General features: G+C 34.1%; 1 protein-coding gene across 3 annotated transcripts in view; it reads right to left on the reverse strand.

Moving 5' to 3' along the window:
- Nucleotides 1-13,721, reverse strand: part of LOC140452546 (KICSTOR complex protein SZT2-like) — a 177,480-nt gene that overhangs the window by 69,727 nt on the left and 94,032 nt on the right. For all 3 annotated transcript variants that reach the window (XM_072546872.1, XM_072546871.1, XM_072546873.1), the window contains 2 exons: nucleotides 9,275-9,969; nucleotides 7,158-7,368 (listed from right to left, as the gene is read on the reverse strand). In XM_072546872.1, the coding sequence (XP_072402973.1) occupies nucleotides 7,158-7,368; nucleotides 9,275-9,969 (906 nt within the window). The remainder of the gene's footprint in view (nucleotides 1-7,157; nucleotides 7,369-9,274; nucleotides 9,970-13,721) is intronic.

Below are 13,721 nucleotides of genomic sequence, written 5' to 3' on the forward strand. Positions count from 1 at the left end.
TAAATCTATGTAAAAAAATGTTGGAACTACACACTAAAAAATAAACATTATATAAGTTTTAAAGTATGTATACTGTACCGACGTGTTTGCTAATATAGCTAAATTAGATGCCAAGGAAGGAGATTTGATATATGCTGATGATATGTTGACAGTATGATATACTATAAGTGAATTATAGTAAAAACTAGAGCATAGAGATATTTCTCAAAGAAGAATCTAGGAGGTTAGTGTGAAGATATAGTTGCTAATCCAAATAGAATGGTAACTTTGGATGGTAGAATAATATTTATATTTATAATACCCGGCGGAATGTATAGCTAGTCAAAACAACAAAATCGAACATGAAATAATAATACACATGAACTGCTCTCATTACACTGGAAAACATATGCTTTGTCCCATGTATCTTCTTCTTAAAGTGCCTATCCGTTCCTGATGTTGGCGATCATCACGGCTATCTTTACTTTGTTTATTGCAGCGCGGAATAGTTCAGTGGTAGTCGTGTTATACCACTTTCGTAAATTTTGAAGCCAGGAAATGCGTCTTCTTCCCGGTCCTCTTTTACCATTTACCTTTCCTTGGAGAATCAGCTGGAGAAGGCCGTAACGTTCTTGATTTCTCATTACATGTCCTAGATATTCCAACTTTTTTGTTTTGACGGTCATGAGAATTTCACATTCTTTCCCCATTCTACGCAGGACCTCCACATTAGTAACTCTGTCAACCCAGGATATACGTAAGATGCGCCTATAACACCACATTTCGAAAGCTTCGAGCCGATTCATAGATGCAACAGTCAGTGTTCGCGCTTCCACTCCGTAGAGCAGAACTGTGAATATGTAGCAGTTCAATAGACGGCATTTTGTTTTTAATGATATGTCTCGACTGTTGAAAATGGTTCTCATTCTAACGAATGCTGCTTTTGCTTTTATTATGCGCTGTTTAATTTCTGTTGAGTGGCCCCATTGGCTATTTAAATTGGTGCCTAGATATGTATATTGCTCGACTCTTTCGATATTCTGTTGGTTGATTGTAAGTTGAGCGTTTAGTATTGGTTTTTTACTAATTGTCATAAATTTGGTTTTTTTTATGTTAAGAGCTAGTCCGTATCTGTTGCTGACTTCTGTTATGCGATTTGTTAATATCTGTAAGTCATTCAGATTATCGGCAAAAACTATAGTGTCATCTGCATATCTAATGTTATTCAACCATTCACCGTTTATTAGTATTCCTTTCGCACAACCGTCTAAAGCTTCCTTAAATACCCATTCAGAATAAATATTGAACAACAATGGAGACAAAATACAGCCCTGTCGTACTCCACGTTCTATTGGAATTTTATCAGTTAACTGGTCTTCTATTTTGATTTTGCCCGTTTGATTGTAGTAAATGTTTCTGATAATTCTAAGATCTTTGTTGTCAATTCCAATTTCTTGCATTAGAGTCATTAATTTGTCATGTTTTACTCTGTCAAATGCCTTCTGGTAACCTATAAAGCATACGTATATGTCACAATTCACATCCCTGCATCTCTGAAATAGCACCTGTACAGCAAAAAGGGCCTTCCGTGTTCCCAGAGCATCACGAAATCCGAATTGTGTTCTTGTTAGTTGTTCCTCACATTTTGTATATATTCTTTTGTGAATGACCCTTAGAAATGTTTTAAGTAAATGGCTCATAAGGCTTATAATTCTATAGTCTTCGCACTTTCTCGCATTGGATTTTTTTGGAAGATTTATAAAAGTTGACACTAACCATTTTTGGGGAATTATGCCTGTATCATATATATTGTTAAATATATTTGTCAACCATTTTATGCCATCATAGTCCATAAGTTTTAAGAATTCTGAGTGAAAATTATCAGGGCCTACTGCTTTACCATCTTTGGTGCTTTTGATGGCATATTTTACTTCTTCGGCTGTAAATGGTGGTCCAGATTCGCAATTGGTGTTTGTTGTAATACCAGTGTTACTTCGTATATCTTCAAAAGTTTTTTCCACGTATTTAATCCAAATATCCCTTTTATGCTCTATTTCCAATACTATGTTTCCCTGATTATCTGTCAGGAATCCAGTGTTCTTGTGTTTATATAAGCCTGCCGCTTCTTTAATCTTTTTATGGAGGTTAAATGAATCATGTTTTTGTTGTAATGACTCTATCTCTGTACACTTCGAGCTAAACCAATTTTCTTTTGCTATTTTAATAGCCCTTTTTATTTCGTTATTTATATTGTTGTAGTAATTCTTATTATCTTTAGCGTTTCTTCTGTCTTCCATCATACATAGAATCTCCTCCGTCATCCATTCCTTTTTATTTGTTCTTTCAGGTTTTAAGTATTTCTCTGTTATTTCTTGACTTACTTTGTGCAAATTTTCTAGTTCTACATCTGTGTTATCTGTTTCTGTACGAGCCATAGGTTTTTCTGTACGAGCCCACGTTTTTTCTTTTAGGCGTTTTTGTACCTTTTCCTTTACTGTTTTATTTTTCAGTTGGTTAATATCGTACTTCATAATTTTTGGTCTTTGAATTTTCTTTCCCATGTACTTCCACTATTTCTTGTCTATTTTGATGAGTAGAATTCAAATATGTAATCAACAATAGTCTATCACATAAGGTTTTCTTTAAAAATTCTAATAAAATCTTTAAAAATTATATCTTCTCGATATTATACTACGGAGTTGAATCCTGGACACTCACTGAAGCAATGGAGAAAAAACTTGAAGCGTTAGAGATGTGGCTATATAGAAGAATCCTAAGGATATCATGGACGGACATGATAACTAACGACACTGTACTACGAAGAATGGGTAAAGAAAGAGAAGTGAAGTATACGATTAAAAAGAGAAAGTTATATCTCGGACACATAATAAGAAACGGCAGTACATACAGATTACTGAAAATATTCCTTCAAGGCAAAGTATTCGGAAAGCGAGGAATTGAGAGAAGAAGAATATGATGGTTAAAAAACCTGAGGAAATGGTTCTCCACAACGACAACTAATATATTTAAAGCATCAGTTAATAAAATAATTATAGCCAGAATGATCGCCAATATTCGAAACGAATAGGCACCAAAAGAAAAAGAAGTCGTAGCAGTTCAATATAATCTAAAAGTCACTAGAGAATGCTCTAATAACGGACTAAGCACAAATACAACAAAGACAAAGTTACTTGTGGTTAGTAAACAAGACCTCGGCGCTATACAACTAATTGTCAATAATGAACCGATAACAAAAGTTAACCATTTTAAATACCTAGGATGTTGGATAAACGAGACACTAAATCCGGATGAAGAAATTAAAACTCGTATAGAAATTGCAAGAGGAGCATTTATGAAACTTAGATCTATTCTGAGCAATTCTCAGCTGAACTTACAGCTGAGAATTAAGTTCCTAAAATGTTATGTGTATCCTGCATTACTGTATGGATGTGAAACCTGGATTATGAAGGTTAACATGATGAACAAATTAGAAGCCTTCGAGATGTGGTTATATCGTAGAATGCTCAGAACATCATAGGTTCAACACATTTCAAATAAAGAAGTCTTAAACAGAGTAGGTCAAGGTGAAGGCGACTTAATAAAGATGATAAAAAAGAGAAAACTCGAATATCTGGGACATATTAATGAGAGGAAGCAGATACAGGATAATGCAGTTGATACTCAACGGAAAGATCGACGGACAAAGAGAAATTGGTAGGAAGAAATACTCATGGCTCCGAAACCTTCGTCAATGGACTGGCTTATCAGCAGTTGAATTATTACATGCCGCGCAAGATCGAGAACGATATCGGCAAATCGTCATGGAAGCTACCCACGCCTAAAACTTGGGCACGGTACTCAAAGAAGAAGAAGAATCTAAAAGCAAAGCCCAACCAAACCCTAAGACATACGTAACACTATTCCACTGCCAAGAATACACAGGAAATTGTCAACGAGCCATTTTGTACAAGACATTTTTTCTTTAATAATATTTATATTGTTAAATACTGTCAGACAATTTTCTTATTGTAATTATATTAGATTGTAAGTAATTTTTTGACGTTAAAAAAAGCAAATCTTTCAATGACCGTTTTCAAGCATGGATTAAAGTTTTAGGATGTAATTTTGAACACCTTCTCTAGATAAGATAAGCTAAAATTAGTGTTGTTTTTTATTTTTCTGTATTATTATTTTTTTAATTTTCCGTTTGTTAAATTGTTTTAATATTTTTTGTAAGTAATTTTTTTTCTTTTCTGCGTGGTTAGTTGATTATTAAACTAACATACAATAACGGTAAACTCAGTTTTTGATAAATCAATCATGACCAACTCACAATAATTATTAGTAAACGTTTAAATAGCTACCTAATGCTTTGATAGAAAAATTAAAATATCTATATAAATAACTTGAAGAATAGGGAATACTTCATAAAATTTGAAGTAATATTTATTATAACTTTTTAAATACCCAGTATAACAGGTTACAACTTTGTATCCTTGTAACGAGGAAGTGAAGAGGATGTTGAATTTAAAATAAAATACCTCCTACTATAACAGATATAACGGACTTTGTCACAAAAGTTGATCACCCTGTATATTGAGCATTTAAAAAAAATTAATAATGAATATTTTTACTAATGTAGGTATTTCCGTTAAGTGAATTTTTTGACTATTTTTATGAATCCCACCGTATGTTAGCTTGTTTTTCATAGAATTTATTATATAAAATAGTACGGATTGTAACAAAATTATAGGCTGTTCACACACAGTAGCCGCGCCGCATGGAAACTTCTAAGGAAACTAGACTATGGCACAAACAACGCTACAGCAAACTCTGCAGCCCCAAAACCGGAAGACATAGGCAAACGCATAGCCAACCTTTCAAAACCAGTAATAGAAAAAAATCATAAAAGAGAAGTCAGATTTCAGTTAAAAGAAGCCAAAATTGCTCAACAACAAAGCCTACCAATAATGAAGCCTATCGAGCCAGAAGAACTTGCAGAAGCTCTAAAATTAATTAAATACCGCAAATCCGCAGGAGTTGACAACATTTATCCTGAATTTATAAAACACATTGGTCCAAATACCAGTAAGTGGCTTCTTGAATTTTACAATCAAATATTGACTAAGCAGAAGTTTCCAAAATCCTTCAAAAAAAGTAAGATCATCGCAATATCTAAACCTGGGAAAGACCCTGCACTACCTCAGAACTACAGAACAATCGCTCTTTTAAGCGTCTGCTATAAGATATTTGAGAGGATAATCCAAACGAGATTATTTTACCATGTAAAGCCAAATATTCCTCAAGAACAAGCTGGATTTATGCCGGGAAGAAGCTGTGGCGATCAAGTCCTCTCCTTAACAACATTTATTGAGAACGGATTCCAGAAGAAACTTAAAACAGTAGCAGCTTTCATAGACTTGACGTGAGCCTACGACACAGTGTGGAAGGAAGGTCTTTTATTTAAAATATACCAGATGGTACCATGCCGTTCGTTCAACAGTTTGGTAAACCAAATGCTAAGTGACAGTACTACCCCCTCGCGCCAATTTATTTATGCCGATTACATGGCTTTGGGTGCTCAAGAAGAAGACATAAAAATCGGCAAACCACCATAGAAGCAGATCTAAACACTGTTAACAGATACTTTAAGAAATGGGGCCTACAACCAAACCCATCGAAGACTGAAGTAACAGCTTTCCATCTTAACAACCACAAGACAAAATTACAGACTAAACATAAAATGCGAGGGAACCATTCTAAAGCACAGTTCGAACCCAAAATACCTCGGTGTAACTCTAGATCGTACCCTAACATTTAAACAGCATTTGGAAAACACTTCAGCAAAAATAAAGACCCGCAATAACATTATTCAGAAATTAGCAAATACATCATGGGTGTCTACTGCAGAGGTCATCAGAACGAGCGCGCTGTCCTTAGTATATCTTACTGCAGAATATTGCGCTCCTGTCTGGCTAATACCATAGTTCAAAAATGCCAACAAAACCACCCATCACTACCATACATAATCATAAATAGAGACCAAAGCTGAGACATCGCTGAGCTAGACCAAAGAGAGTTAAGACTGAAATCCAGACATCCACCTACCAAAACTGCTACAAGATTGGCTGATTTCACTACCGAGGAGCACTGGATGGACGAATGAAATACAGATATCAGAAATTCTAATCTCATAGAAAACCCTACAATTAAACCAGACGGATTTTCTCTTCCTCGTCGTGAATGGTGCAACCTAAATAGAATACGAGTTGGTCATGGAGTTTCTCCAAGTCTCTGAAGTCTCCAAGAGACTTATGTAAGCACCCCTTTGTTTCATTTTTTATAGTTACCCCAATCCAATCCCTTGGGCCATTCACTTATCTACGATCTAGCTCTCCAAATAAACCCTGAGTGCCGTTCGCATAAGTATCGTATATTTTGCTTGCCCTATCTCCACCCCAATAGTTTCTGTCCCCAACTTTCAACTCCCATAATAATACCCTACGTGGTAGGTAAAATATTTCGTTACAATTTCTCCTTCGGCTTCTTATAATAATAATCCCATATTTTACTCATTTCTAAATATAAACACAATTCAAAACTCTCACTGTCTCACACTTTGATCACTAAGAAAATAGTAAGAAACGAATGACTTGCACGCCTGTTTCGCTACTGGATTTAAAGATTAAGAGAGTAATGAGTCGAGAAGCGTGGCAATACATGTCTGCTGTGGTGTTAGCTAACGCAGTGTTGAAAAAAATTGTATTTCCAAGAAAACTCGCCCATTTCAATACCCAGAAATAGAAAATATGTCTAAAATTATCTATAAAATTTGCTTATTCTCAAAATTTTTAGAAAATTCACTAAACAACTTTTTTCCAAAAAGTTTGTATTGCATATTTTACATTTATACAAGCATTATTTTGTGGGCAATTTTGTATGGGATACGAGAATTTCATCAAGGTCGGGTGATTATTCAGAAGGATATAATGGAAGAACGTTTTGACTAGGTATGGTAGCCACTTAAGACCAGCAATCATGTACAGCACTAACTGTTCAATTTGTGTGTGAGGTAATAAAAACGACAAAGTAAATACAGTAGAGGAAAGAGCACCCATCAATAGAGATTAAGATGAGAATAATCCAATACGAAGAGTAGCTAAATGTCTATTACTTACTCAGAATTAAAACTCGCGTCAGTAGTTTCACTTCCAATGCTAGCTTGAAAATCAGATGAGAACGATGTACTTCTAAAGCCTTGTTTGGAATAATCGTTAATAATGTTCTGAACATCTGGTGGTAAAGTAAGGCATAACATATCCAAAGTCACTTGTATGTTTGTTTGGTCAATTATATCAGTTGGGGTCTCTAAATTTTGAATCAATTCTCCTGAAATTAAAATTGATAATACACCATTTATGAAAAATTCACTTTGTAACTTTAACGCTAATAATTCACTATCGAACATAAAATTAGAGTCACCCGTAATTTGAGATTATTTTAGACATATTTATTACTTAAAATTTTCCTATAACTTCCTTTCGTTGTTTTTTCCTGAAGCTTACAGAATAATTTCTCCGAATTTTTATTTATCTGCATTAATTTATACGATGTAACAAGAAAACATTGAAAACTGTGGAAGTGTTGAAGTTTTCAACACTTCCACAAAATTTATTATAATTTATTATCACTTTAGTTTAGTATTACTAAGTTACCTAGCTTATAAACTATTATAAACTAACTAATGTTCAAAAAATAATACCTATTCAATAATAACAATGATGCGAAATTAAACAGTGATTTCATTTAAATTGTTTATACATTCGGGTACGGGTATACTATAATTTTTATTACTACAAAATAATATTAAATACCTATATATCTAATAATAATTATTATCTTATTATAAGTTGTAAGAAATTTTACTTTAGTAATCGGTATTCAAGCAGTAGCTAGTAGTTTAGCTGTTTTATATAAGAAGATACAATGGTTATTCTTTAAAATGTAGGGTACACATATTGTATCTACGGACAGTTTTTCTTAAATGTTTAAAAAAAGCATATTCATTATTCACAAGTTCCTTTAAAATCAATAAACATAAGTATGCCTTGTTTTTCAATCTATATTATGAATTTGAAACATAATTCTCTCTGAACTCTCTGAACATTAAATTTGCGATTACCAAAAAATGGGTCTTTGGAGATACAATAAGTGCGCTTTAGACCGACGATATGAAAGATGCTAAAAAGAGGCGATTTCGTTTTTTTTACTCTTCGCCATGGGGTAATATCAACTTACAAAAAATATTTTGGTGTAATGATTAAAAAAGTTCCCCGACCGCTGTTCTAAACCATAATCATTCTTTTAATAATTGATTTTAAATTCTTCACATTAAAAATAAAGTTCTATCTTTATTAGAATCTATGGAAATTAACAAAGTAAAAAATACAGACATAAATCTGAACGACCAACTTGAGACGAAAAGTTATCCCCTCATGAATTTAAAAAGTGAAGACAATACAGTGTAAACGCATACCACAAATAGATCACTTGAGAAAGGAACTCTGCCGAAACAGCTGTAGTGATATTAAATTATAATAAATTTTGTGAAAGTGTTGCGAACAAAAGTTTTCAGTATTTTATTGTAGATAAAATGAATTTCCACCAAGTAATGGCCAAATCCATCACTAATGTATATGAACTTATTCGGTGTAATATTCAGGTAATTATAAATTTAGCCTTTATGGTTACCCGGTTACTTTTAATATTTTAATTGGAAAGATTATCGTACATTAAACATTGGAGAAACGATTAATAATTGTACATGGTATTAATATTTCTGCACAAATAATGTACCTAAGACTACAAAACTTGCAAAAATCGCACTGATAACTTTCGCCATTACAACGTATAACGATATGATATTTCCTGTTTATATTTCGTTTATTCTTTCTATTAATGAATGCATTAATATTCTCATTTTGTAATAGTATCTTTAGTTCAGTTCGACAGTTATATCTTTAAAAATACCAAGTCGTGACGAAAAAAAAGTATCCTAGTTTTTTGTATAGCTCTGCATTAAATACAAAAGTTGTCCTTAGCTAAAAATACATTACGAATCTTACATATTTTTAATAAGGAAGAAATTTCATTTATTACATATTACACTGCTCCCCATATTTATAACCGATGATTGACCATTTAATATTATATTTTTCTAAACCAGCTTCGCTAAACTTCCACTATGACAAAATTGGCCCCTAACCTTAATATTGTAATACGTTAGAGAACTTACCTAAACATGTGGGTAACACCCTGACTGCAGTGTTGGTACACTCGCTTCCATTATATTTCAATGTACAAATAAGGTGCAAGAAAAGAGGAGTAACTTCATTGCTGTGCACCAGATCGCTTATTCCACTTACCGCACTCTCCGTTCTTTGTAAAAGATGGGGTCCTTCTGAAAAGATACTGACATCTTCCGATTTGAACTCAATAATTTCTGAGTGATTATCCGATACTTCATCGTCGCTATCTGCAATATTTTCGTCGCCAGCATCAACACTTTTTAAATTTCTATAAAAGTAGAATTCGTTATTAGTCGCTATTGGACAAAATATTGTATTGATCAACTTGAAGAACTTTTCTTTAATGAGACCATGTAGAGACTTAAGATCTAAACAAGGCAAAGCATTGTTCAGCTCGTTAACGGATATATTCCCTTGATTGCTGTTTTTAATATGGGCACAAATGGTCGTTATATATTGAGTTATGTCAATTTCCGTAATTGACTCTTCACATTGATCCATAGCTGACTGAACATCGAAAGAATGTATATTTGCACCCATATGCAATGCTGCAAATAAGGATGTCGTAAAGCACTTCGAATGAGTAAGTACCAATGTTTTGCAGTGTTGCTTCAAATTGTTGTAATCAACCATAGTTTCATCTTTAATGTCCATACTTTCGTAAGCATCTTCAGATTTTAACCTTAAACACAAAAAATATATTGCAAATATGTATCAAGCAGAGAAAGTAGCAAAAAGATTAGTTGGACACTTTATCTTAATATACGGGATGACAGCAACCGACCAAGGAACAGAATTTATGACAAGAATTTTTAAAGAAACATGCACATTGAGGGACATCGAGCTAATGATCGAGTTGTACGTTTTAAAATAGCTCCACATAAAACCAGTTTTTAGATGTTAAAAAGCAACAACATAATTATAAAGTGAATCTAAATGATTTTTCTCACAGCAAGTATAAAATCTGTGAGTAGAAATATTTATTTAATACAAATAACCAACATTTAAGTTAAATCCACGTAAACAAGAATCAATTTTTGGTTAAAAGGCAACAACTTTTTAGTGCTACCGTTTATCAGTTCTGGTGGTAAAATGACAGGACTGGACTAAGTTTTTAAAATTTATCACTGATAATTAAAAATGGATGAACAGGGGCTCTTGGGGCCCCTGAACAAGAACTGGAGCAACATTCATCAAATCCAAATATGAAACAATTTTTTGCAACTGTCACAAATCAAAATGTACCTACATTTGCATCAAAATCACAACAATAGTTTTTTCAGCGCTGGAAATACAAAGTTGGAAGAATATTTGTTTGCAGTTGATGATTTAATGCATCCCAAAAATATTCTTTTCGCCTCTAGAATGTCAAATAGTCTAATTTGCATATACCTAACCAGCGAAACTTTAGTTAACAATTTTCTACAAATTAAAGGAATAATAACTGTAAACCACCAAAAAATTCAGGCTCGTAAATTAATGTTACCAAATGAAAGATTATTGATAACAAATGTTTGTCCTTCAATCCCACATTCAATTATTGAAAATGCACTTTCTACTTTGGGATTAAATTTGGTAACACATTTTCAGTTACAGGAGGCATACTTTTATTTCTCCCCCAGTCACATCAATACCTGACTGAATTGCGGCAAGCACGATATTCGGCTTATAATTGCACAACTGTTTCGAAGACTCAAACATCTCAAACACGAAATGCTGCTCCAACTACTTCAACTGATCCAATAAACAATGAATACATTCCCCTAACTCAAACCATATCTTCCTCTGCTCCTACATTATCGACTAAACCTTCTTCTTCATGTACCATGTCCTTTCAGAACGTTGGTTACCATCATAGCTATCTTAATTTTATTCACTGCCACCCTAAATAGCATGCTTTCTCGACTAAACCGGATATCCATATTTTACCATCCAGTCATGTTACAGAAAGCATTGATTCCCAACAAATGTCACTCCTTCAAACAAACGAAATCGTTCTGAAATTATAACCCCTCCACCAAATGATACCCCAGTAAATAACCCCTTTCCAGACCCAAAATTAAAAAAGCCAAAGTCTTCAATCACAGACATAGGAACCATTAAAGTAACTGACTATATGAAAAATTCAGCTGACGAATAGATGAAGATACTTGAGTAACCCATTAAATATCTTATGAAGCATTAGTTGATATATTGAAAAATGCTCATGGTACCCTTGATCCATTAAGCTTAATAAAAACTTATACAAATGATCTAGAAAGCCTATTGACACTTTTAAATCAACTACATGAAAATTTATCAAATAGGAAATAAATAAATGCACTAGACTAAGAAACAAAATACTTAAATCCATACAATCAGAAATAAACACCGAATCCGATAATGAAATTGTAAAATGGATTTCTTAATTATCCAGTGGAACCTACGAGTGTATTACACGCATCTAGATATGTTATAAAAAATGATTAAACAACTTCCCCGCACATGTAAAAATAGAGAAAATGTAGATTATGTATTGAGCATTAAGCTCAATAAACTTGAATTCAAATTTTCAGATACCTATTGTTTACCAAATGTCAACACTGTTTCCACCTTGGACTGTTTCCATCCCAACTATCAATACCAAACTCTTTATACATAAAAAGCAGATAACCATCCCAAAGCATTATATCAATATGTCCTGCAAGAACTCAAGACATAGAGTAATCATAATTTTATATATACTGATGCCTCTAAAACTATAGAGAGAGTGGGAGCAGCATTTATGTTTAATAAAACAAAAATATTAATTAAACTCCTCAAATTAACATTCTTTTGCACAGGCGGGTTAACCGCTATCCTCAATGTAATAAATTTTGTGGTATAAAATAGTATCAAAAACACTGTCATTATTACGGATTCCCAAGCTCTGTAACTGCCTTAAATAACTTATATCCTAGCCATCCAAGTCTACTACTTGATCTATGAACTACTATGAACATAAATGTCAACTTTGTATGGATTTCTTCACATATCGGAATTGCTGGTAATGAAGAAGTAGATTCCTTGGCAAAACTAGTAGTCTTGAGTCCGGAAGCTGTAGAAACCAGAAGTATTCCACATTTAGATGTAAAACCTATAATCAAGAATTTAGTAAGCAATGCTTGGCAGACTAAGTGGAATCAATCAAGATCCAAACTACGAGAAGTACAACATTCGATATTACCTTGGAAATCAACCCCAAACAAGCGTTTACATCAAACCATGCTATCTCGTCTGAGAATAGGCCACACCGGCATCAACCATAAACATCTGCTGGAGAGTGAATTAAAACCAGAGTGCTACGTATGTGATATTGTGCTCAGTGTTCGCCATATTTTACTGGAGTGTCCTTTATATTGCATGGAGACACTTCAATGTAAATTACAAGATACCTTACAAGCATTATTAAGTGACGGAACTGACATGAAAAATTTGTCATCATAGTTATATTTGATAAACGTACTAAATAAATTGAAAAATTTTAAATTGTACTACCAATGACCTTTTGAGGTTGAGGCAAAAATAAATAAAAAACACGCACATTTTTACAAATTGAGTAGCTCAATTCAGTACCATAGCAAAACAATAACTGGCTGATTTGAACGCAATTTAAGAATACAGAATACAAGTTTTCGAACGCATGAATATTGTCGTACGGCCGTAGCATCTTCCGAGGTATTCGGAGTTTCTGAATAGTCTACGACCGCCGCTCTGGAGGAGGATCCAAGGTTTCTCGACTCCATCCTCGTATTCGTGGAGTTTATGTGATCTAGGCTTCCGCTTAGCGAGAAGTTTATCGGTTACTCTGCGGTCGACATGGTGCCACCAGCAACCAGAATACTTTAACAGTTCCAGGTCTATTTCTTACGTGAATTTCTCTTACATGAATATTTGTTTAGTATTCTGTGCACAGTGGATGCGTTGTTTGGCCACGTTCACACTCCTTGAGAGGTACAGGAACGTCGGCAGAGTGTTGACTCTTCGATGGCCCTTCACTCCATATCGTTACCTCTAGAGAAATAATTTGTAGTCCTGTAAGAACGGTTATTATTTCTGTAAAAAGGTTTCTGGCGGCGAAGTGTTACCGCAGCTCGGCCACCGAGTGAGAAGTAATTCCAAGCCCACTTTGGGCTTTTATTTACTTCTGACCGTCAGCGGACCAGTGGAACGCTGTGTCAGTTCGACACGATCTGAAATAGCTATAAGACGCCCTGTCTTTTCCTATCTCAAAGATCGTGTCTATCTGACCAGGGAACGTTCTCTCCGAGCTGCTAGCCGGCCTCTGCTAGGTAATTATAAGTCCGTTGCCAGACGTGTCTTTTCCTCGACAAAAAGTAAGCCGTCAGTCAACAGTCGCCGGTTCCTGTACCCCCCTGTGGTTCGAATGATATCGTAGCCACACGGCTCCGTATT

Source organism: Diabrotica undecimpunctata, chromosome 10, assembly GCF_040954645.1.
Source record: "Diabrotica undecimpunctata isolate CICGRU chromosome 10, icDiaUnde3, whole genome shotgun sequence".
Classification (NCBI taxonomy): domain Eukaryota; kingdom Metazoa; phylum Arthropoda; class Insecta; order Coleoptera; family Chrysomelidae; genus Diabrotica; species Diabrotica undecimpunctata.